General features: G+C 46.0%; 3 protein-coding genes across 7 annotated transcripts in view; 1 reads left to right on the top strand and 2 right to left on the bottom strand.

The window, feature by feature from the left end:
- Positions 1-1,405: 1,405 nt before the first annotated feature.
- Positions 1,406-4,907, bottom strand: LOC120411604 (transcription initiation factor TFIID subunit 4-like). 4 transcript variants are annotated; one of them, XR_005604038.1, is made up of 2 exons: positions 2,197-2,435; positions 1,406-1,573 (listed from the first exon to the last, which is right to left on the bottom strand). XR_005604038.1 is itself a non-coding variant. In XM_039568029.1 (2 exons), the coding sequence occupies exon 1, from the start codon at positions 4,742-4,744 to the stop codon at positions 3,929-3,931; it is 816 nt and encodes a 271-aa protein (XP_039423963.1). In that variant the 5' UTR covers positions 4,745-4,907; the 3' UTR covers positions 1,406-1,573; positions 3,881-3,928. The 4 variants fall into 4 exon arrangements, 2 of the variants coding, with proteins under 2 accessions (XP_039423963.1, XP_039423953.1); XR_005604039.1 differs by having other exon boundaries at positions 2,212-2,435; XM_039568029.1 differs by lacking the exon at positions 2,197-2,435 and adding an exon at positions 3,881-4,907.
- Positions 4,908-6,363: 1,456 nt separating this feature from the next.
- Positions 6,364-9,916, top strand: DUSP12 (dual specificity phosphatase 12). The gene is made up of 6 exons (XM_039559739.1): positions 6,364-6,652; positions 6,733-6,846; positions 6,922-7,040; positions 7,972-8,068; positions 8,457-8,643; positions 9,155-9,916. Exons 1-6 carry the CDS (start codon positions 6,384-6,386, stop codon positions 9,314-9,316), a joined length of 948 nt encoding a protein of 315 aa, XP_039415673.1. The 5' UTR covers positions 6,364-6,383; the 3' UTR covers positions 9,317-9,916.
- An 83-nt stretch (positions 9,917-9,999) lies between these two features.
- The window catches only part of ATP6V1A (ATPase H+ transporting V1 subunit A), a 30,687-nt gene continuing 15,767 nt past the window's right edge, over positions 10,000-24,919 (bottom strand). Inside the window, exons 4-15 of one of the 2 annotated variants that reach the window (XM_039559723.1) lie at positions 24,497-24,711; positions 23,639-23,776; positions 22,985-23,136; positions 22,007-22,169; positions 20,727-20,835; positions 19,796-19,918; positions 19,592-19,706; positions 18,418-18,481; positions 17,467-17,670; positions 15,479-15,573; positions 14,130-14,301; positions 10,000-12,272 (exon numbers count right to left, since the gene is read on the bottom strand). In XM_039559723.1, coding sequence (XP_039415657.1) covers positions 12,180-12,272; positions 14,130-14,301; positions 15,479-15,573; positions 17,467-17,670; positions 18,418-18,481; positions 19,592-19,706; positions 19,796-19,918; positions 20,727-20,835; positions 22,007-22,169; positions 22,985-23,136; positions 23,639-23,776; positions 24,497-24,711 — 1,643 coding nt within the window. In that variant the 3' untranslated portion in view covers positions 10,000-12,179. The remainder of the gene's footprint in view (positions 12,273-14,129; positions 14,302-15,478; positions 15,574-17,466; positions 17,671-18,417; positions 18,482-19,591; positions 19,707-19,795; positions 19,919-20,726; positions 20,836-22,006; positions 22,170-22,984; positions 23,137-23,638; positions 23,777-24,496; positions 24,712-24,919) is intronic. The other variant, XM_010396071.4, reaches the window with a different exon arrangement.

Raw genomic sequence — 24,919 nt, 5'->3', positions numbered from 1 at the left:
ACAGTTATGTAGCTTAAAATAGTCTAAATGAGAGCTGTCAGAGACTTCCCATACTCAGATACACAGTCACACCCTTTGGGTCACGTTTCTGTGATTTAGAACTGATCCATCCAAAGAGGGGATCTGCCTTTCCCTGGAGCAGCTTGCCAGCTGGACTGCTGCACAATTGCACAATCACACAGGCACTACGGCAAGCATGGGAGGTGAGGCAGGATGGCACCAAACTTTAAGCAGTGGTCTTGCACCTTCGGAAACCTTGGGGCCCATCTCAGCTACAAAGAGCTGTCTCAGTCTGCTCAGTGGGCCACCAGCAGCACATGGAAACTCCACAGCTCTGGAAGCCACTGTCCCACAGCCTATTTCCTAGCAAGACTGGAAACTGGTGCATGCTGTCTGCTGGCACTGGGTGAGGAAGTGTCTCGTGGGTAGCATCCTCCGCAGCATCTCTGTGGTGGCCCATCCCTCCTGCAGCACGACAGGTGCTCCGTGGTACCCCAGCTCCATCCGCCTCTCCTGTGGGAAAGGGATAACAATCTCCCTTCGCACCCAGTTTCAGTCTCAGCTTATCAGGTCTGAGGTGGCTGCCAGTCTCACCTCCTCCGTGGCTAGTCAGCATCCTGCCAGGATCCCAGAGGCCCTTAATGATGTTTCTGTACCAGGTTTGCCTACAGCTGCCTTGCACGGAGCTGCGCTAGAACAATCCCCCCAGTGATGGTAATTAGGGCCTTCAGGCTCTTCTATCCCACATACTGGAGACAGGGTAAGGTTCTGTGTCCCAGCCATGGAGAGAGCTTTAGCAGAGGTCTTTATAATGAAATCTGGCGTTTTGCCACTATATTAAAAAGTGTGAATATTACCGCAGCCCTAGGGTGTTTCACCGTGTCTCGCAGCCGCAGGGAGGAGGAGAGAAGATCCAGCAGGCAGGAATTGTGCAGCAAGATTGATTTATTTAATTATTTTACAAACTCTTTTATAGACTTTTTTCTTCATAGTCTAATTGGATAAAGGATCAGCCACCCCTTGGGTGATTGGCTAAAATCCTAAATCATCCATTGTCAAGATATTTTTCTACTGTACTATAAAAAAGACTTTTCAAGGCCGCAGGTGTTTGGTTGTTTACATAACTCTGCTACCTCTTTTGTGAGAGAGGAAAGTCTCTCACGGGCTTAGAAAATAGCAAGAAAATCCTTTCTAGCAGCATTTTCGTATCCACAATTCCTCCTTTTTGTTTGATAAGAGAACAACTCTACTATTAATCCTAAATAGAAATTTACATCAGTTATTAATTCTAAATATGTCCTTAAGGCTTTAACTATCTGACTCCATAACAAGAAATTTAAAGTTCAGTCTCTGCTTGTGGAAGGACCATCCCAGTCTCTGCTTGTAGAAGGACCATCTGCCTGATGGTTGACATCCTGGTCATCATCAGGAGAGTCATTAGGCTGATGATCTACATTCTGGTCGCCATTTGGATGGTTGGTCTTCTGGTCATCATTGGGAGGTTGCCTGTTCTGCCTCTGGTGCCGTAGGTCAGGGCGAACGCATTTTGAAGGTAGCCACCGTATCCCGGTATCTGTGGAAACGCAAGCATACCCATGACCCCAAACGATAAGCTCATGAGGGCCTTCCCACTGGTTAGTGAGTAAATTCCACACCCAGACTTTTGCCCGGGGCAGTTGTGTGTCACCTGCAGACTGCAGTGAGAGAAAATGATTCAGAATAACAGGATTATTTGAATTTTGTGGTACTATAAGGTGATTGATTGTATACAGAGCTTTCTCTAGTCAGCTTCAGTAACCAGATTCAAAGGTTCCTGTGAGAATCATTGAAAAGCCATGGTAACAGCCCTTAATTCAACTAACTGAGCAGAGTCTGACTCGGATTGGTGTGTTAATGAACCACCACAAAGGCAGTGTAGGATACTGTGCGCCCTTACGCACAGTGACCCCTGCTAAAAATTTGTCCCAGTCCGTACCCCCCAAGCTGCCAACACGTCCCGTCCCCAAAGGTTAAAGGAAGTGGTAGCAACATAAGGCCTAATTGTAGCTGTGTGCCCCTCTGAATCCTTCACCACCACAGGCCGATTGCTTAAATAGCTCTGTGTGGATCCTCCTAATCCTGCGATGGCCGATCCCACCGGGGCTAAAGGCCATGAGGGAGGCCATGCAGAGAAGGAGATGATAGTTACATCAGCACCTGTATCAATCAAACCTCGAAGCTGAATCCGGGGTGGATGGGCGTTCGGCAGGATCAGGGTACATGTCATCTGTGGCCTTTGGTCAGAGATGTCTGCAGTCCAGAAGGCCTGCGGAAGTCCCGTAGATCCACTGCCGTTATCTTTGTGAGTTGGTTGTTCTGTCCTGGGGACACAAGACTTAAAAGGCACTAATTTAGCAAGGCAGGTCTTTTCAGGAATAGTTACAGGGGGTTTTTGCGTGGAGACCATAGCGCAAATCTGACCTTTAAAGTCAGCATCAATAACTCCTGAGTGCGCTAAGATTCCTTGATGGGCAACATCAGCTTTTCCCACCAGCATCGCACTGGATCCCTGGGCTAGGGGTCCATATGCATCCAAGGGAACCTTATAAACACCGCTAGAGTCTAAGACGACTGCGGCTGCGGTGTGGATGTCAAAACCATCTGATCCCTGGGTGCTGTCTGATCCCTGGGTGCCGTCTCTAGGGTGGCTGGGTAGACCTGTGCCTGTACCTGTGCCACTCTCTGGGGGAGCGACTGCATCGGAGAGCAATTCCCCCTCCTTGCACCCCGGCAGAAGTTTCCCGGCAACGGCCAACCATTGGCATGAGTCTGGGATCTACAGTAGCCCGTGCAATGCCCTGGCCTGCCACACCTTTTGCGCTGGGGGATCGGTGTGTTCTCTTTTTGGCTCAGCTTAGGCCGCTTCCGTTTTTTCGCCTGTTTTGGTTGCTTTGGTTCACGACCAGAAGATGCGCGAACAGGCTGCAGGAACGCAGCCAAAGCAGACCTTCTCTGGTTCCCAGATCCCACCTTAGCGCAGGCTTCGACCATGTCTGTTACCTCAGGGTCCCCTGGTAAGGCATCTATGATTTTTCTGCACTCTTCATTTGCGTTATCTCTCACTAACTGCCCTAACAACATCTGCCTTAAGCCATCATCCTCAACCTGCTTCTCGAGAGAAGCAGCGCCTTTCTTTACAAAAGAGAGGAATGACTCTGATTTGCCTTGAACTATTTCAGTATATCGCTTTCTGGGTGCTGACAACTCTATGGTTTTCAACAGGGCAGCCATGCTGACCTGTTGTGCTTGCTGCAGGATGCTAGAGGGCAAGTTACCCTGTAGGCTGGGATCAGAGAAGGGACCAGTCCCCATAAAAGCATCGGTTCCCGCTGTCCATCTAGGATCGGCAGCAGGGAGCTGCATAGTCGCTAATGCAGTCCTGTCGGCCAGCTTTCTCCAGGTTTTCTCAAAAACTGTAAATTGTATAGGTTGAAATAGGATTTGACCTAAGTGTCTGATATCAAATGGAGCAAGTAAATCTGTATTTATCACCCTTATTATCTGCATAACCTCAGCAGAACGTAGCCCACGTTGTGCCACCTTGGATTGCAAATCCTGTGCAACCTTCCAAGCAATTACCTCATGCTTGTCATGCTCCCCTGAATTTGGGAGAGCCTTATACACTGGGAAAGCTTGGATCTCCCCTTTTGGGGAGTCACTACCATCCTGAACTTCTGGCACAGCCTGCGGATGGAGTGTAACAGCTTCCCAATTACCCCCAGAATCCTCAAATCTATTTGGCATTCCAAGTGTTTCCAATAGCTTCCAGTCAACCCTCCTCCAAAGCTTGCATCTTAACTGACTCTAAGAAGCGACTGTAGTGGGTTGGACACACTGTTACCGTGCAGTCCTGAAAGGTCCAGGGGCGAGACCGGCGCAGCCTTTTCCTTCACCACCTGGCTACAGCCGCCTGACGACCTGGGGCCAGAACCTCATCTGCCTCGCTTCCCGACGAGGAATCATCAGGCAAAGGCAACTCTGAGACGACGCTGGGAGTGAACAGAGGTGGACGGAGAGGGGCACATTGGCTAGGTTGGCTAGAGGCAGAACAGACAGCACAGACTACAGCTGGCTGCACTGCAGTTTGGACAGCAGCGTCTTTTCGGGATGCCGTCTCGGCCGGTCCCCACCGAACTGGTACTGGAGCAGCTGCAGCCGTCTCTGGGGCTGCAGCCGCGCCCAGCGCTGTGCTCGTCTCTTGCTCCGCGGCAGCGTTCGGCGCTGTCGCTGTCCCCTGTGCCGCAGCTGCACCTGGCGCCGTGCTCGTCTCTTCCACCGCTCCGGTGCCCGGCACCGCTGCTGGCCCTTGCTCCGCGGCCGCGTTCGGGGCTGCCGCCGGCTGGGGCGTGGCCGCTGCCCCCGCCGCTTCGGGGTTCACCGCTGGCCACGCCGCTTCCTGGTTTGGAGCCACGGCTCCCGCGGGAGGCGCAGGCGGTGCGGGCGGCATGGGCCCGGTGCACCCAGCATGGCGGGATGCCTCTGTTATCTGCAGCAGCTGCTTTTGCAAGCTGAGCAGTTCCTCCAGCTTCCGTGATACGTTCAGTAACTCTGTCAGCAAAGGCAGATGCTGTATTAAAAGGTCGATGGCTCGGTTCTGCAGCGGTGCAGGACAGTCCAGCGCCATAGAGGGCAATGGAGCACACCCAGGCAGTCTCAGTGCAGTCACTCCAGGGGCTATGCCGGCCAAGAAGGTAGATCCGGGCATTCCTGGCGCAGCCAATGCATGCACAGTCGGGCTAGGAGCCGCCACGGGGGTCCAATTCGCTAAGCCGCTAATTTGCGGCCCTGGATAAGCCGTGGCCGCCGCCGAGCTGAGCGGCAAGGCCGGCTGTGCGCCCTCCCCCTGCCCCGACACCCCCGCCTCTGCTGGCGCGGGGTCCCTGGGGGCCGCGGAGTCCTGCGACTGTGCAGGGTGAGGTGGCGCCGGCTCTGCCTGTGGAGCCAGGGGGGTTTTTTTGGATCCAGCACCACATGCCCCTGGAGCCTGGCCTGGAGTGAGACTGAAAACAGCTAGCAAACAAACTTTCTAACACAAAGTATTAGAAATCAGGGATTCTTTATTATGAGCATGCTGGACACCCAGAAGGTATCTCTGCTAATTTAGGTGTGTTGTGAGATCTTACAACAGGGTAAAAATCCATCATGGCCATACATATTCATTGCAGTGTACTTCCTAGCTAATACAGAAACATCACTTTCCCTAAAACTAATTTGCATGCATCCACCTCCTGCTGGAAGTCCTTTATGATTCTAGAGGGTCATCTAAAGGGGTCTCTGGTGGTCATACCCACTGAGTGCCCCTGAGAGGAAAGTTAATGTCTTTACAAACAATTTGATGGGTGAAGGTACGGGTGTTAGTGTCTTTGAAATTGGCTACTAACTTTGGGCAGCAGGTTTGTTGCAGAGCCCAGGCAGTTTGGCTCCTGAAACAGACAAGGATCTGCACAAGCCTGAGTTTCTGAGCTTTGGGGTAAAACAGTAGGTTCGAGGGGGGAATATGTGATAGGAGGTTCGGGAAGGCTGTACCTTCCTGGTACCTCAGACAATGGGGAAAGGAAGAGGGCAACATGCGGCCGGGAGTTTGGGATAAAAGGAGGCTGCACCCTCCGAAACCTCGAGAGAGAAAATCCCGCGGGCGTGTGCCCCGGTGGTCTCTCTCTCTTTATTTGAATAAAGTTGTAGGACTCCTCTGTCTCTTTTTTGGACATAAACCTCTGGTGTTCGTGGATTTTCCTGACACCCTCAACGTTGCAGATGACCTTGGCTTGAGCTTCTCTTAGAGCATGCGCTGTTCCTTCTTGTTACTTGGCTTTGCCACAAAACCCACTATATTCCTCATTATCTATTTATCCACTGGTTCCAGCTACGTTTCGCATCCTGTATGTCTACTTGTATACTCTTTTATCTATTTTGCTAGCTAGTATTTAAGCTCTCTTTAGCAGCTTCAAGGGGAACTGAAAACTTCTATTCTCTGTGTTGTCTGTCAGGAGTCTCCCCCACTGGAGATATTCCAGAACCGTCTGGACACAATCCTGTACCAATGTGCTCTTGGGACGACCCTGCTTGAGCAGGGAGGTTGGACCAGATGACCCACTGTGGTCCCTTCCAACCCGACCCATCCTCTGATACATATTTGTTTTCTGAGCATTTGTAAGGAGACAGAGGGGTGGGGGAAAAAAACAGACGAGTTAAGACAGACACTCGTGGACGCAGGGAAGAGAGAATCGCACCGGTACGCACAGCTGCGTGACAATTACTACGGAAATTATTCCTCCCGTACCGGCAAGGGAAACGGAAAGCGGTGCCGTGCCGGGGGCGGTGCTTCCCGCCCGCCTCCCGCAGCCATGGCGGCTGCCGGCGGGATGGTGCCGGTGCTGCCGGGGCTCTACGTGGGCGGCGCGGAGTCGTGCTCGTCTCCGGAGGCGCTGTCGGCGGCGGGGGTGGTGGCGGTGCTGACGGTGGACGCGGAGGAGCCGCCGGCCGTGCCGGGGGTGCGAGCCATGCACGTCCGGGCGCGGGACGAGCCCGGCGCGGACCTGCTGAGCCGCCTGGATGACTGCGCCGCGTTCCTGGGCGCGGCCCGGGCGGGCGGCGGCGCCGCGCTCGTCCGCTGGTGAGCGCCGGGGCTGCGGCGGGGCCGAGCGCTCCCCGCGGCGGCGCTGCCGCGGCTGACGGGCCGCCCTTGCCTTGCAGCCACGCCGGGGTGAGCCGCAGCGTGGCCGTGGTCGCCGCCTACCTGATGAAGACGCAGGGGCTCGGCTGGGAGGAGGCGCTCGCCGCCGTCAGGGCCGCCAAGCCGGACGCACAGTGAGTGCCCCGCCCGCGCCCCCCGCGCCCGCCCGGCGCCCCCCTCACGCCGCGCCCCTCTCGCCCCCGCCGCAGGGTGAACCCGGGCTTCCAGGGGCAGCTGAAGCTCTACGAGGCGATGGGCTGTGCCGTGGACACCAGCAGCGTCCTCTACAAGCGGTACCGCCTGGAGATGCTCAGCGAGAGGTTCTCTGGTGAGTGGGAGCATCGCGGATGCGCGGGGCGAAGCGCGGGGCAGTCTCCCAAGAGGGGAACAGGCTGTCCTGGAATGAACGCAGAAGGCCCTGTCAGAGGAGGTTGACTTCGAGTGTTGTCCTCAAAGCAGCTGAGCCTGGACTTGGCCAGGGCAAACATTCGCATTATACCGGCCCTAGAGAATCGCAGCTCATCAGTGGCAGAAAAATTGAGCCTTTGAGGTGCCTGGGAAATAAGATCTGTAAGGAGCTGCTCTCTTTAGCAAAGTGTAAAAAACCTAAAGGCCAATTTGATACTTTTTGTGATTTTTATGTCCCTGGCGAAGCAAACAACATTCTAGAAAATAGTCAATGTGATGAAAAAAATAACATGTAAAACTTGAGATAAAGTTGAAATTCAGGTAATGAAGTAAACTTTCATACTTCAATTTGCAAAAGATATGTGTGTGTATGTGTAATTTTATAATAAAATAATAATCTGTAGCTTTTCTTGCAAGATCTCAAGTGTTGCATACTCAGCGTGACAGTGCTGTCGCCCTTTATGTATCATTGTCCTTAGCAGTTCCCACTTGGAAGTTGGCTTTCTGTATTGTGGGCACTAAAGCATTGGCACTACTGTTCGGAAACCTCCTCTGCCTTTACTTTCTGTTGAAGTAAGAACATAAAGCAAAATACCATTATTTTACCATGTTTAAGGCCATAGTCTAGATCCCAGTTCATTGCATGAAGCAAATCCCAGTTTTAGGCGTAGCAGGATGAGGCTCTTTCTTTTTTAGCTTAATCTATTGGAATTGGTGAGGGAACAAATGAAGGGGAAGAAGGAGGCTCCTGCAGGCCATGACTGGGGCAGAGGCGCAGTCCTGTCTTGTTCCCAGGAATGCTGCGTGGCTGAGCTGATCTGATTCACAACATGGTCCTGACTCCTCTGCAGAACCTCAAGACTTGCCCCGAGAAGTCTTTGCAGTTGATCCTACCACTATATGTCAAACTTCGAACACAGAGGTTCTCTACAGATGCAGGAAATGCAGGTACTTTATATATTAGAAAAATGTATTTGTATGTATTTATAAAATACTTTATATTTCTCCTTAAAACGTCATTGTGAAATCAAATCAAGAGAAGAATATTCTGTGTAAATCAATGGGCATGTCATTGTTGTCAGGTCAGGGATGAGCTGTTGCCTAAGTTTCCATACTGTGTTTGCAAAAAGAAAAAAAAAAAAAAAATTACAAAATATAAAACTTTTTGTTCCCTGGAGTGCTGCTTGTGAACCTTCTAGGCTAATCAAAAAATGTAGAACTTGTACTCCTGTTTAATTATTCAGAGGCCCATATCCCTATTTTCTATGGTCTGTAGATTTGCCCAGTTAAAAAAACTTTTGTTTTACTTGTTTTTTCCCTGTGTCCTGGAGGGCAGACGCGCTCTGTTCCGTAGCTCCAGCATTTTGTCCCACACAGAAGGGATCGGACCGACAGCCTTTGCCCACAAGAGGATAACAGACTCTGCACGGCTTTCTGGGAATGGCCAGGAAAAGTGCACCTCGTACTTCATTGAGCCCGTGCAGTGGATGGAGCCAGCCTTGCTCGGAGTAATGGAAGGACAGGTGAAGTGGAGCGTGTGCTTTATTCTTTGGATTTTTGTGTTACTGTTTTGCAAAGGCAGAAAAAACTGTGTCTCTTCCCTAAAAGGAAAACCCCCACACAAGGGTGCTAGGCCTCCCAACCTTTCTGACTTGAATTTTGCAGCTTATGGGCACATTTTTAAATGTAAAATATTCTTTCACAAGGAAAGGAGCTGGTGCTCTGCTGGAGCTGACACCACCCGACAGGATGTTGGACAGGGTTTATCTGCTGTTTGGTTTTGTTATGAGGAAGGCTTGTGGGACTTCAAAAGCCTGTTGTGGTGGCTGACCAAGTCTTTCTGGACCCTGGTAAAACTGTCTTTGGAATCCCACTAGGTCCCAGCAGCTGCATTTCCACACCCTCCCTTCTGCCAGCACAGCTGCCTGCTACACCTCCGGGCTAAATGGCCCTCTCAGTTTAGCTTTTTGGCCTGTTTTTAACTAGATCCACATCAACACACGTCTTAGACTGAGTGCTGCGTTTTTCTTGCAGCTTCTGTGTCCCAAATGCACGTCAAAGCTGGGCTCCTTCAGCTGGAGGGGGGACCAGTGTTCCTGTGGCCGCTGGGTGACGCCAGCCTTCCAGATCCACAAAAGTCGAGTGGATGAAGTGAGGACGCTGCCAGTTGGTAACTTCCAAACTGCCAAAACCTGAACTCATCGCTTCACTTGATGGATTTCTCAACATCCACTGAGAACTACTGACTAGTCCACGGTTGCCAGGAATGAGCTTGTGACTTCCACCCCTTTGTGAGTGGCAGAATTACTTGAACACCTTCAGCTTGTGGTATCTCTTAATATAGTCTATAAAATATCAGAACACTTCCTTCAGAGGTGTTACAGAGTGGTCAAATTTACAAAATGGGCCAAATGTGATGGCTTTAGTGTATTCTTAATTTATCTGTTGCTGTTTACGGGAGGTCTCAACTCCTTATTCAAAAGGAGTTGCTGTGGCCAGCAGTGCTGCTCAGCTTCTGACCCGAAGTGCCAAGTGCCCTAAAATGGTACAATGACAGTTGTTACATTAGCATGCATGGCAGCAAAAGGCAGACTTACACTGTAATTGTATTAAAAGTAATCCTAAGAATACCTGCTCTAAGAGTATTTACTACATTGTAACTCTTTCATGTAATCTGTGAGGAGACTGTGCAAGCTGTACTGGAATGGGAGAACTGAAGTAAAGAATCCATGCCAAATTACTGCCTACAGTTTTAAAGAAATCCTTAAACTGATGAAGTAATTTTTTTTAAAGCAAGCTGTGAGCTTTTGTGATGGATTGCTGTGTACACCACTGTGGCGTAGATTTGGTTTGACATAAGAAAACAGGACAGATAAAACCTAATTTAAATCAATTTTATTTTCATTGACTTGAACAATTTTTTTTAATTTATTTTTTTTTTTACACAATTTCCAGCAACATACATTATGAAATATACAAGATAAAGTAGGTGGTGGGGTTCTGCCCATCTTGTAATTCCTCCCACAGCTGTAGAAGGAAGACTTGCAGGACACAGTGAACATCAGAATCTCAACACTGAAAACAGACACAAAACAAAAAGGACAAAAATATATATGAAACTTTGAACTGGTCACACTTTAGGGCCAGGTACAGCACAATAAATATTAGAACTGCATTATCTTAGACATCTTCTGTAAAGTTTATAACATCCTCTATTTAAAGAGATAAGAACATCTGGTTTCTAGCATGAAATGCTACATTGTACAGTGGTGAAGGGTACGACTGATGAGCCCAGCAAGGGCTTGGATGGTGACTACTCATTCACACATGCTCGTTGATAAAATAAGCAGCATACACCAAAAGTTTAGTGAGCTGTAAACTTAAGCGTTCACTACCAGAATATCAGCTGGAGGAGCAGTTTCTTTTTGGGAGAACCAGAAATAGTCAATCCCTTTAAGTTTCAGCTGGGCTCTCCCCTGACAAACAGTGGGTTCATACCATAATGGAAGTGGCAGCATTTGGTCCGTAGCACAAGATCCCTTTGCATCACTACTGTTCAAAGCTGGCGCCGGTGGAAATACTTCAGTGCAGGATTAATGCTCACGTAGGCACGGTGTCACCAACACAGGTGCTGTCTCAGGACTAACAAAGCAGTAGATGGCAGCTGGAACCCAGCTGGGCACGGGATGCCACCTGACACAATCGAGAGGGAGAGACTGGAGAGGATGCCAGCATCTCTCTCTCTTGCACTCTGGAGCAATGGGATGAGTGCTGGGCTCGGGGAGTTTGACAGAAAGGCTGCGCTCTGCTCATTCCTCATCTCAGTCTAGTTTTGCCAATAAAAAAAACCCAAGAGACAGCAGTTTCAGCTGCTTGACAGAGTGCTTCCAGAGCACAGAGCAGAGAAGACCAGAGCCACTGGTTTCTCTTGCACCGTAATCAACAAGGCAGGAGTAAATACATTTTGTACTCGTCAACCTTCCCCCATTCATCCCCCGCCCCCAGATGAACATCATACATTCCTCTTATACAAGAACTGGGGACCTTCTGTGCCACCACCCAACAGGCCATGTGAGCACAGGTGGAGGAAGAAGGCTAAGCACGTGTTTTCCTTTCCTTGGCATAACCTGGGCATTGCACTGAGGGCAACTGCACTGGCAGAGCACCACCAAGGAAGGACCACACTGGGGTCAGCACATGTGGCATCACTGTACCTTGCCAACCATGCCCTGCAGTACATGGCAGCAGTCACAAGCTTCACAAAGTAAAGCAGCTGAGTGTCAGGAAATTTTATGGGATGAATGGGAGCCAAGAAGGTAAAATTCTGCTGGAAGCTGAGCACCTATGGCTTTGATTTTAGCTGATGCTGAGTCCAACAGTCCTATCTGTATTAAGTAGGAAGATAAAACTGTATTTCTCCAGTGTACAAAATTATACCAGTCGCTTGTATGTGCTCATCTTCTAGTTAGTCCCTTCTTGGAGAGGACCAGAACTACCACATTTCAATAACCAAAAGACTCAGCTGAGAGACTCAGAAGTGACAGAGTAGTGAAGAATTTTTGGTTGTATCAACATGTCACCAGAATATGGTCAAAAATTCTGTTTGAGAACAGGGAGTTCTATGTCTGATAGTCACTTAGCAAAGTGCCAGGTGTAAATGCCCTTACCACTGCCAGCTCGCAATGTACCGCATGACTGCATGAAGACCTACACCGTCTCTGCCAGTGCAGCTCAACTGGTTACCCGAGGTGAAAGACTGGTTACCAGGAAAGCTGTGAGAGGAAAGGTGAAAATTTTCCCACCCTAGAAGTGTACAACAGCATTTCCTCACTCAGCCAGGCCCATTCACACATCACTCACCACTTCAGACACACAAAGCAATGCCAAATACAAACTAAGAGGAATGTTTTTTGTAAAGACACTCTCTGAGTATGAACAGGGGAAACATAGGGTTATTTATCAACTCAAGTACTGTTGCATCATTCTTGTAAGGTAGGGAAGCAGAGGAGCTGAGATGAGGAACTGAGAGGACAAACTGGAGTGGTCACAGAGGTCGAGTCTAGTCTTCCAGACTGCGAAATGCATTCTGCATATCCTCAAACAGCTGAGCATAGTCCGCCTTGATTTTTGTTTCACCATCTTTGACAGGGTCCTGAAACAATACAGCACACAAACAAATCCATCAGGAAAAGCCTTGGGTACTTAAAGTCAGCCCTGGTTTGCAACTGCTGTAACCTCTTGACCTTAGGATTGTAGCTCTGTCTTTGCATCCTGTCTCACCAACACCCACAGGGTTTAAATCTCATTCTCTTCCCACATTAGTGACCCAGGCAGAATGGGTACTGGGCAGAGAATTTTTTTTCATGAGCAGTGGTTACTGCACTGAAAAGCAACTGATTTGGAAAGCAATCAAGAATACTGAGGGTCTTGGTTACTGGTGTATGATTCAAGAGCTGCAGTGATTAATACCAGCTGCTCTCCTCACACCAAATGCAGTGCATCCCCAGTAGGTGGAAGAGTTACTCTGCCATTACTCAGACGTTGTTTAGTTCAAATTAAAATGTATTGTGTAATCATAAAAAGCTCAAAAATATCTTTGTACAGCTTCATTTTCTGAGAATACTTTTCATGAAAGACAAAGGCAAAAAATGGAACTATCAGCTTTGCTCTGAGGCTGCAAGGTTTTCTCTGCAAGAAGCATTAACTGTCAGGCTGTGAAATCTGTTCAATGTTTTCACCATTCTCCTCTGAGTGCTAAGATCCTCTGGGTCAGTGCAACTCTTGGGAAACACAGAGGCCTTACATGTGTGGATGCACTACTTCTTACATTGTCTCTCCAAAGTACCCAGACCACAGGATGCAGGACATCTCAGTCCTCAGACCTGTCAGACTGTTACCTGGGGAATATAATTTTCCTTTCATAACTATTAGAGCTCCAGCTCCACTTAATGTATATTCACTCTCTGGATTCCCTTTTTCAGCCATGCTGTCCACTGCTCTGCTGTACTGCAGGTGCCTGCTGGTGGGCATGTGTTTGTAGGGAGTGTTTTAATTACCCTAGCTCTACATAACCAGCTCTCAAAGAAGTTCATGTCCCCAAGTGTATCTTCTTGTGTTCTTCATGCTTTGAGAATATATACCAGGAACCCACTTATTGCAGAAACAAGCCAGTACCCTGCAGGAACAGAATACATTGGCATGGCAGAACATTTAATTCTAAACTTATTTAATCCAACGGTACATGTTCTCCAAAGATTTGCAGTATTGACTTATATGAGTTTTAACAGAGCAAGCATTGTATTTCATAGAGGATATCAGCCAGGGTCACAGGTTACTACTGTCCTACCAGTAACTGCTATACCAGCATGCTCTGGATGAATTTTAGTGAAGCTGTACCCTAAAATGATGGCTACTGAAGTTACCCAGAGCAGGTGCTCCAATCCAATTGTTTTGTCTTTAGCCCATGTTAAAGGTACTCCTCCCTTCCTCTCCTCACTTCCAGCAGTCTCTTTTATATGACACACAGATATAAGCAGCCTGAAGTTTAAATCCAGGAAAAAGTGAATGATAGAAGTGTTAATCAAGCTATTTTAAACACAAGTTAAGGGAAGAAATGCTCCTGCAATATGTGACGTGTCCCATGTCTGGCTTCAGGCTGCTTCTCTCTGATAATAGTCTCCTTAGAACATTTTATAGTATTTTTACATAATTTCATCACAAACCCCCCAAAGCAAACAGCAAAAAGGTGCTTGTACTATTACCATGACTATGTGTAAGAGACTGCTGAAGGTGGGGTTGCCAAGGCTGTGCAGTCAGCATCAACTGACTAGATTTCTGCACTGACCATTCCTGAGCTCACAAACCAATTCTTTACTGTATTCAAAATGATGGCAAAGAGTCTCTGTTCACAGACCTTTGGTCTAAAGCCTTTGGTCAACACTTGAGTCAGTCTTTCAGAGGCACTGGAAGCTCACAGGAAGCAGGACAACCCACTTCCTTACAAACATACCTTGAACTTCATGGAGGTAAGTCTGTAGAGGATTTCGCTCATGTTCTCTCGGATGATGGACCACGTGATCTTATTGTCACTCTGAGCTGTGGTTTCTACAGCACGGCGTGCCATGTCATAAAATGCAATCATGTTGGAAAGCATTCCCACTGTTTTATAGAAAGGGCAGAACCTGATGGAATAGAAGAGGACCAGTCAGGCATCTTAGAACAATTAACAGGATTCTCCCCTGGATTCTCCCCTGACAGAAAGAGTGCCAGCCTGCTTTACTCCAGGGGTTTTTAATATGTACTGCCCAAGGAGAGGGGCTGCCTCCAGTAGGTCCCACATTTTTAAACAGGCAAATCGTAGGCCAAGACAATCATCCTGAAGCTGATTGAAGCCGAGCTTTCTGAAGCAGTATCCAAACATTCAGACAAAACAGGAGAGAACAGGAACCATTGCTTTACAAGTCTCACATTTCAATCTGTGCCAATGCTAACAAGTAAAGGAAAACAATGAGCAGCCAACAGAATTCCTCCTTCCTGTTTTGTCCATCAAGGGAGCAGGCTTCCTCCTAACAGCCTGGGATGACAGCTCTGAGAGTTTCTTTGCTCACAGGAAAGGGAGTTTCTCTATGACAAGAGCACTTCATATACAGTTCCATTTTTAATGGGTAGGTGAGTGCCATAAAAGATACCTCATTATTATTTATGTGCTACTTCCTGTGCTTCCTATAGCATACACACAGACCTGCCCCAGTAACCTGATCAAAGGCACACACTGTTACAAAATGATGGATGTCTACATTTTCAGTGATCAAGTACTCAAGACTTCCTGATCTACCTGGGCTGGGGGGGTGAGATGAAGTACAAAAAGGCCCCTTGTCAGGCTGTTAAAACATAAGGATAGCATGGAAAGAAGAAAAGCAGAGTTCACTGGGGAGAAAGAGACAGTAAGGGTTTTTTTGATGGATCAAACTTGCTCCAAAATCATGCAATAGTAACTGAAAGCAGATTCTTGCAGTCCCCTGTGTATTGATGGAATAAACAGGAAGACTTTGGATGTTGTCTGTGAAAATAAAGCAGTCCTGTCTTCCTCCTCAGATATGCTACTGCAGAAACACTGGCTAACAGAACAATAGAGGAGGACCTGTGAACCCCAAAGGGTTCTGCTTTCAGGAGGGGTCTGCATGTCTTGGGTAAGACAATGTGAATGCACTGTTCAAAGGGCTACCTAAACACAGTTCTTCCATTTCTTTATGGACAGTAACGTTAACTTCTGCCCTGGTCAGCTTCCACACAAAATAACTGTATCAATCCAGACTGCACAGGACTAAGAGGGCAGAATGGCCAGTCAGATCTCCTCACCTGTCATAAGGCGTGTAACCGTTCTGCTGCAAGAAGTCATCTTTTATCAGCTTGGCAACTTCCAAGGTAATTTTATCTGTTTCTGCCAAGGAAGCCTGGAAAAGTAAGGTAAACAGTTAGTTTAGTACTCAAGTCCATGAGGGCACAGTATTTCCTGGCCAAGAACAGCTATCTTTCAGTACCTGTCTTCTTCCCACCCTCATAAGACAGCATCAAGCAGAACTCTGTCTTTTGGGTATTTCTCACTCCCTACTATAGAACAGCCAATTTAACTGATTGCCAGATTAAGATGGGCCAAACAGTCAGTAAGTCTGCTTTAGGTCTATCTGATGATAAACAGTGGGAATGAAGTTCCCTTTAAGATCATGGAAAAGCCACCAGACACTGAAAATGCACATGGCTTTGCTGTGAGGTACATTGAAACATCACCCTCCTACATAAAGCAAATTCATTTTTACCTTCCTCAGTCCTTATGGAAGAAAGACTAAATCTCAGCATGCTAGATCAAGAAGGAAGCTACAGGAAGTAGCAGCCTGCACCGTGTGGCTTTTTCTGCCTGGCGTTGAAGAAAAGGAGTTGATGACAATGCCTGTCATACTCCACAGGACAGCCACAACCCTGTTGCACAGTGCTGCTCTCAGCACTGCAGGTCGCTCTTCTCCACCTTTATCATCTTTTTGCTAAAGTGGCCCCATTCAGCTTTAAGTACCCCAGCTTGCTTTCTGGACTGGAAGTTTGGACCTTCTTTCATGAGGAGACTAACAGAATTCAGAGCTAGAAAGAAAAAAATACCCTAACTACTTCCATGATTCCCCCTTTCTAAAGGTTTGTTGCCAAGCCCAGACAGACAGAAACTGTCAAAGATAACATCTCTGAGAAAAAAAAATCACCAGTTCTAGTAATTCCATCATGAAAATAATGCCTAGTCACAAGCACTGGCTTATCAATATCCCTTCCACACCAAGGAACCAATCCTACCCTGCTCTGTAAACCAGTCTTTTAGAATATGGGTTTGTAAATAGAGAACTGCAGAAGGTCCTATGACCCCACTTCCTTTTTTTCAAAGACATATCAAGAGAAGAGAGCTCTACTAGGCAAGATCTGATGAAAGGTCTCATCTTAGTTGGACTAGAGCATCAGTGAAGAGACAGAGCACCATGAGCAAACTTCCTTCAAATAACTGTACTTAATACATGTTACTACACACTACTACCAATCTGTAAATCACAATAGCTCATCTGAACATCATGGAATTAAATTACTGTCAAGTACGTGCCAGGAACCTGCCAATTATCGTATTTACAGTGCTAAGCTGAAACAGAGTTTTCACTAGGTCCTTTCTGAGAGCTTTCAATGGAAATTTTCCTGTCCAAGTTTAGCTTTCTCTTCAAAACACTGAAGTGAAAAAAGGAAATTAAAGAATGACTGCAAAATGGAGCCATATGTCACAAGTTTCCAAAGAAAAAACAGATAATCACAAGTTTTTAAAAAAAGCAGACTTCACTTTGTTTCTACAGGCCAACTTGTAAATGCCAACACCTCTGTCCTGCAGCTGGCAACACGGTTTCTAATAAACTGTAACCCTTCATATGGCTTCAACAATAAAGATCAGTTTGCATAATTTCTCTACAAAGACTGCTTCCAATGGAATACTACTTTAAGTTGCAGCAAAGGGCATTTCAACAATACTAGAACACCAAAGTGAAGTTTAAAGCAAGCAGTAGATGTCCCACTATCTAATTCACATGAGAAAAGTAGCATCAAGCCAAGGTTTAGCAAATCTGAAAAACTATTTGTCATTAGAAGTCAAACAACATGTAAGAAAATTGGAAGAAAACACAGTTTGAGGTGAGAGTGTCTCACATCTCCCAGTGATCTTTTGTGTGCAATGCAGTATCCATCAGGTCTGCTCTAAGACATGATCAAAAGCCTGCACTAAGCATAAGGAAATGGAGGATGGCTCAATGACACCACATCTGGTTACTCACCTTCCCCACAAGCTGCACAATCTCTGCAAGGTCCTCTTCCTCCTGTAGGATCTCTTTGGCCTTTGTCCTCAGAGGGACAAATTCTGTGAAATGTTTGTCGTAGTACTCGTCCAGGGCTCGCGTGTATTTGCTGTAGCTGATCAGCCAGTTCACAGATGGGAAGTGCTTGCGCTGTGCCAGCTTCTTATCCAGGCCCCAGAAAACCTGCCAGAAGCCAGAAAGGTCAACCAGCTCTCCAAATTAAAAGTGAACTAAAATAATTGAAGGCAATAAAAAGAAAAAAAAATACAGAGAGCAAGTCGAGCAAGTTGAAGCTAATGCAGCATGGCAAAGGCTTCACAAATGGAAGCCTGGGAGCCTGTTAACTATAGCAGTGACATTCAAATAACACTTCTCAAAAAATGATGCAACTTTTAAGCTGAGTTCTGATTTATTCAGCTTGAGACTGCTCATGAGGGAGCAGTCAGCCTTAGCAGTGTCAATACTGGAGTCTAAGTAAAGTGGAGACCAAATAGATGTAACTGCTTTTCCCAAAACTGCAAACAGTTGCAAGACATTCTTCTCCCAATCAGCTTCTCTGAGGGTTTTTTTGTGGTTTCGATGCACCTAGATTAAGAGTGATTTGCTTTCCATCTCAGCTGAGAACAGATACATTTGAAGTGCAGCTCAATGGGCAGCACTGAGGAAGCACACAGATATGGCTGAGCAGGCAGTGTTGGAAGGAATTGCTGCCCTTCTCTCCCCCTTCCAAAGGGAACTCAAACACATCAGTTTGCAACCATCTCACAAGGTCGCCTTTTACACTGCTAGAACATTTTCCAAAACGCCCTACAAAGCTGCCTGTGTCAAATCAAAGCTCTCTCACCCCAGCCACTGGCACAAATGTGCTGAAGCACAACCATCTGGAGTCTAACAAAGTGGACAGAAGAGCTGCAATGCTGTGGGACGTACCTGAACAATGCCCAGGGTAGCAGATGTGACAGGATCAGAGAAGTCGCCACCTGGGGGAGAGACACTGAGAAGGAAGAGATAGGGAAAACTTATCAGAGTTGCTTTCACAGTTCAAACTTAAGTACTGAACATATGACTGCACAGCTCAGTGACCCGAGAAACCAGAAAAGTCAATGTGATTTCAAGTAAATAACAGATTGCAATATGCTTGCAGAAAGTGCTTGATGCATACCCACACAGGGGTTATATCAAGCATACCATGAAATAGTTACATCAGTGACTGACTGACATATTAAGGTGTAATTTCAGTCACGTTAGCTTGAGATAGCAACTCCAGCTTGGATCACCAAACCTATCTCAATTGGAACAGATTCAGCAAGAGTACTGATAGAACATCATGAAAACACAGTGCTGTGATTTTACAAGAGACAATATCCCAATTTGAAATTTTGATATTCACCTATACAGTAGCTACTTCATTTGTGCTTGAAACTCCAATACATGCCTTCCCAGAGATAAAAAAACCAAAACAAACTTCCAATCTCGAAAGCAGAGAGCCCTTATGTATGTATGTTTTGAACAGCAGAAGTAAGCAGAGCACAAAATGAACTCTGGGTGTTCTTGCAGATGCCAGAGGCTCTCCTGAAAGCATGGGGAATCCACTTTTCCCAGGGTATGATACACAAAGCAGTATGACCTAGGAGAATGCCTGTGGACAACACAGTTTTCATGGCACATCACAGCCTGAGATATGCTGCTCCATGGAATTCTACTCTATTTGAGCATGAGAGTCATGATTCATTATGCCCCCAAGTGCACACACTGCTGCTCTAACTGCCCTTTATTTCCTGCTCTGAGCATGCTTTGACACTTTTCAGAGAGAGCTCTAATAACATTCTTCCCTGAGCCACTTGATCCAATTGCTGCCAGTGCCTGTGATTCCACACCTCACAGAGCTACCTGTCCACATTCATTCCTTCTGCCCCCACGCACAATTTAGCAGCGCTTCTGGGAGAACAGAGACTAAGTATCTACCTACTCATTCCCATATTTTTAAGTTCTGCAGCTGCACAGAGCAACAAGACCTTTTTGTCTGAAAAATAGGTGCTGTGACATACAAAACCAGAGAGGAAGAACTGCAGTCAGCGCAGAGGCAGAACAATGCAACACTCACGCTCCAACAATGCTGACGCTGCCTTCCCTCTCAGGATTTCCCAGACACTTCACTCTCCCAGCTCGCTCATAGAAAGAGGCCAGACGGGCACCGAGGTAGGCTGGATAACCACTGTCTGCAAACACCAACACACAGAGATTCAGTCAAAGGCTCCAAGTTTGAAGGGCTGCATTGACAAGACTAGACTGAAGAAAGACTACTCACCAGCTGGCATTTCAGCCAGTCGCCCTGAGATTTCCCTGAGGGCCTCAGCCCATCGGGAAGTAGAGTCTGCCATCATACTGACATGGTAGCCCATATCCCGGAAATACTCGGACAGGGTGATTCCTGTAACAAAGACAACAACGTGCTGCAGTTCAGAAAGGAATCCTATGCTTATATGTTGTCAGAAAGATGCAAAGAAACCAAATTACTGGAGTTTACATTTTGATGGAAACAGACAATGGAAGTTACTCCTTCTTCCCGCTTTATGTCCCTGTTGTCTCTTTTTTTGCTGTTGCTGTTTATTTCTTCTCATTCTCCTCATTTCTGTTTATGAACCATTCTGACTCATCTTACATTCACATGTATTTCTTTGAAGAGACACTGCAATGTCACTGATGCCACTCTCTCCCTTACTGAAACCATGAACAAAGACTCTTCTTACTGTAAAATGTCTCCTTCCCTTTCAAACCACCAGAATACAAGGGTGAGAAAAGGTCATGTTTTATCTGAATTATCTGACAACTGTTCATAAAAAAAGAACTTTAAAAAGACCTTTAAGAGGCTGCAAAGGAAAGACTAGTCTGCCAACTCGGAGAATACTATTTCTGTCCATTAAGTGGCTGTACTTGTCAGCAAAAAGCTAGTCAAAACCAAAAGCTTACAGAATTAACACATGCAGAAATCCTACATAAGTCCTGGCACAGTAGGTTCACCTTATAAACAAAATTTACTCAATATTCAGAAATGGCAATTATATGCAAGCAAGTCAGATTCAATTAAGATACAAAGACTTGGTGCAGGCAAGGTCTGAAAGAGTTCACTTCCGAAACTAAACAGGCTTCTTGGTACGGCCATCTCAGGAACTGAAAACAGTAGAGCATGATGGCTTGCTTTATACACACAGCTTCCTCTATCCTCTTGTAAATCTTACCAGTATAGATGGAGGCTTCTCTGGCAGCCACAGGCATGTTGGAAGTATTTGCTACCAGAGCTGTTCTCTTCATGATGCTTTCTACCTTGCCATCAACTTCCATTGTTAACTAAAATGCAAGAAAAAAAAAACCAAAAACCCAACAAATTGTAAGAGTAGCAAGGTTTTTTGTTAATATTTTTGTTGCTTGTTTTCTTTTACTGTTTTACTTGCCTTGTATGAGGATACTCTCCTCACAGCTATTCTACCAAGAGCAGAGATGAGACTCAAAACTTTAGGATATGTCGGTTTGTCTTTCAGACTGCACACAGCTTAACTCTTTAATGTACATGCTTCACCTCACCTTATCTTCAGCAACAGCCAAATCCCTGTTGATCCCATTCAAATAAGTAATGACAGATCCACTGCACAAGGAAGCACCTTATTCTCTCTCAGATTTCCAGGCTGAAAGAGCTAAAAATTCTTAGCCTCCTGTTATAAGTCCATCAGGAATCTGAGAGCTTTCTTCCCCCACCTACAACAAGCCAAGTTAGTATTTGACAGTTGGACATAAAACCACATTTATAACCTCAGTAAAGCCTCACAAGCACCTGAACAACAGAACGTACGCCCTGACATTTGTGTAGAATACTACTTATGAATACCCTGGGATTTATCTTCTTCAAGGCCACCTCAGCTTGACTTTCCCACCTTGTCACTGATCAACACACCCAAGCTTTTTAGCCCTTATTTCTGACAGTGAAGTTTGCACCTGCCAGTTCATACTGCCAGACGCCAGCAAAACAACTTCACTAAAACATAGTAACAAGTACAAAGATTGGTAAATCTGTTGCTTGGTTGTTATTGTTTTATTAACAAGGTATTTTCTACTTCATTCTGAAGTTATTCCAAAGCTTAACGTGTCAAACTAATACCTGGTAACTGTTATCACCACCCTGCAACTTGTAAATGGATGCTGCATTTTCTATGTGTGGTCAAGTTAGAGACATGACCAGTCACAGGTAAGATGCTTACAACTGTGCTAAATTGCTCTCTGGCATTCATTCTGGCTTTATTTTAAACAACTTAGGAGGTACACCCTAAACTTGTCCAGATGTTTATTGAGGGGCCACTGAAATAATTCTTGAACAAGCCAAAAGGGATTTTTGCCAGAGCTTCAAGGGAGGCAAGACGATCTTTTGAAGTCACTCTACCAACATGATATTTTACTCAGTTACAATACCAGTACAATAGCAAGTCTTCCCAGGAAGGTTTACTCTCCATGAAATCTCCATACTAACCTCAGGGAAATCTCTCAGTACTTCAGACATTTCATTTCCTCGTTCTCCACAGCCTACATAAATGATGACATCACTGTTGGAGTACTTTGAAAGAGACTGTGAGATCACAGTCTTTCCACAACCAAATGCCCCAGGAATCGCTGTTGTACCCCCTTGTACACACCTGAGTAAAGAGAAAGGACTCTGATTTGCAAGGAACTAAAAAACAGCTCTTTCCCATCTTAGAATATATTTTCCACTAGAACTCCCTCATCAAAAGCAGAATGACAGGAGTTACATTCAGTGTTCTGGGTGAGAAGCACAGAGGTATTTCACTAAATCAAAAAATTGAGGGATTAAATCATCCTTTTCTTCTCCTGTCCCTGAAGTACATGACTTATGCTGACATAACAGCATGACTTTTGGGCTTGAAACATAGCAGTTTTCACAGTTGGAAGCAGCGATGGAATGCAAATGCTAAGAAAAGGACAACTGTATTTAGCTGTGTATTATAGAATAAGCAGCACAGTCTTTTAGGACCAAAATAACTGAATTCAGTGTCTTAGAAGTTAGCTGCTTAAATGAGCAGTTTGTGTTACAGTTAAGTGCAACAGTTTTCCTAAGTGGCAACCTCAAAATCATTGGAAACTACACATCCTCAAGACCATGGAAAGATAGCCTACTCATGCATTAAAATGAAGATAGCAAGCTTGAAAGTTCTAGCCTTTCTGCAGTTGTGACATGGTTAAGTTTATGCATGTCCAGTCTTTTCTAAATTAATGCACTTGAACAGTTTTGCTAAACTTCCTTCTTCCACCAGTGGATTCACCTGCCAAATAAAGCAATATGAGAAATTCAGCTGAATGTTTTTTGAGATTACCCTGTGACACACAGTGAAAGCTTACCCTTAAAAAAACCTAAGGCTCTAAGGCCTCCTGCCTCTGCTTCCCCATAAGAGAGAGAGTTCTCACACAGTAGAAAATAAAAGGAAGTACTTACGGGAAGAGGGCATCCAGGACTCGTTGGCCAGTTAATAAAGGATGATTGGCTGGCAGCTTCTCGGTAACAGGACGGACTTGACGTACAGGCCAGACCTGCACCATAGTGAACTTCTCCTTCACACCTTCAAACTCCAGCTCTAACACAACATCCTAACAGACAGCACCAGACATGAGAAGTAAGCAAACAGTTGCACATTGGACCAGGACACGAATTCTCATTTTAACTACTCTGTACAGGCCTTTGACAACACCACAGAGCTCTTAGAACCTCAACATGCAATCATCACCTCCCGAGGGATGGCTCTTTCCCGTATTTACAATCCCACTGGGGGGGAAACAGTGCAAGATACAGCCTATATTCAAAACATGCATTTGAAGAGCAACTGAATTTACATATTCATAAGATACTGTAGATCCCCACAGAGGTCAGCAAACATGGCATAGTGAAGTGCCATTGGGAAGCCATATACATAAAAAGTAGCTGCCCAAGAGAATAATGCAATCCCTGCAGGCAGGGTAGCAGAAGTGATCATTAACTCAGACACCTTGTTGCATGAAGCATGTTAGTTGGCCTCATGCAGAACAGAAAGAGTATATCAACCTTATAAAAGAGACATGGAATATACCAGCAACTGCTGCTTGGGAGACTTACTGAAGTGTCATAGTTTCCTGGAGGAGCAATGTATGTAACTGTACCCCTATTCCGTGGGGGCAGCATGATTTTGTGTTTGATCAGGGAGTTTTCATTCACCACACCATAAATATCTCCACCAGTGATGTGGCTGCCAATCTAAAATCAGAACAGGTCTGTTAGTCATAAATTTTAAAAAAGAACCTTGAAAAACTGTAAAAAATACTACAGCTATTAAGTCTAGCACTGTGATTACCCCTTTTATAAGCGCCTTGTTACAGCACAGAAGCCATTTACATAACTCATTACTCCAACAGCATTGCTAGCAACACTACCTGTGCTCAAGTGCTTTTCAAGGCTCAGACAGGAGCAATTACTGACAGACAGGAGGAATTTTCCTTGGTTTTTTTCCACCTCTCAGCCTAATGTGCTAAGAAGAGAAAGGATAGCATATGCTAACCTGCAGGATTGGAAAAAAGATGCTGCAAAGGGCTAAAGCCATGACATTTTCCAGCTCTAAGGCTATCTTCACCATTTGCAAAATGTGTGCTGCAGTCATTCTTTTTGCTCAGGTAACACCTGCTCCTGCTAATGCTTACTGCAATTCCACAAGTTTCTTTATGGTTTGGTAAATACATTACAACTCTGAAAACTTCTCATATGCAGCAGCAACACACAGTAAGTCACATCGAGTAAATTCTGGTGATCCCCTTCCAGTCTCATACATCACTATGACCTCCTAGCACTCCTTTTTTTGCAGACTTCAATAAATGCAGCATTTACCCCATGTCCCAGCAGTCACAGCCTTAGCACACTGCTCCAGTCCTAAGCTCTGGGGGTAGAGGAGCAAGAGGGGAAGACAGGCTTGTCAGAACCTACCCGCAGACTTTTGGAAGGTGTGAAGTCCCATTTGACATCTCGGCTCAAAGCTGACACATTGACACCTCTAGGGATATAAATACTTTTAGTCAGAGTGCTGATGTCCGAGAGAGGTCTCTGGATACCATCAAAAATAGCTCCCATAATGCCAGGCCCCAATTCCACTGATAGGGGCTTCCCAGTACGGAGCACAGGATCTCCTACAGAGACACCAGCTAAAGATTTGCTGAGGAAAAGTTCATCCAGAAGAAGGAAAAGAAACTGGGCAGAAGTCATCAGGTTCACAACATCATACCCTCAAACCCCTTTTCTGACTTTAAGGTAATACTATTACTATGTTACACATCACCATTTGAGAAGCATACAGGCTTTATACTAAATTCTGAATTTGCCCAAGCAGCAAAGTTCACCATCCTCCAGAGA

This window comes from Corvus cornix, chromosome 1 (assembly GCF_000738735.6).
Source record: "Corvus cornix cornix isolate S_Up_H32 chromosome 1, ASM73873v5, whole genome shotgun sequence".
NCBI classification, from domain to species: Eukaryota; Metazoa; Chordata; class Aves; order Passeriformes; family Corvidae; genus Corvus; species Corvus cornix.
Note: the sequence above shows the minus strand (reverse complement) of the source record. Positions and strands in the feature narration are given on the sequence as shown.

Bases quoted from the DNA above. Each gene is read 5' to 3' on its own strand.
- LOC120411604 (XM_039568029.1), bottom strand. From the start codon at position 4,744: ATGCCCGGATCTACCTTCTTGGCCGGCATAGCCCCTGGAGTGACTGCA.
- DUSP12 (XM_039559739.1), top strand. From the start codon at position 6,384: ATGGCGGCTGCCGGCGGGATGGTGCCGGTGCTGCCGGGGCTCTACGTG. The intron at 6,653-6,732 runs GTGAGCGCCGGG...CTTGCCTTGCAG, and splicing joins GGCGCCGCGCTCGTCCGCTG to CCACGCCGGGGTGAGCCGCA. The intron at 7,041-7,971 runs GTGAGTGGGAGC...ACTCCTCTGCAG, and splicing joins GCTCAGCGAGAGGTTCTCTG to AACCTCAAGACTTGCCCCGA.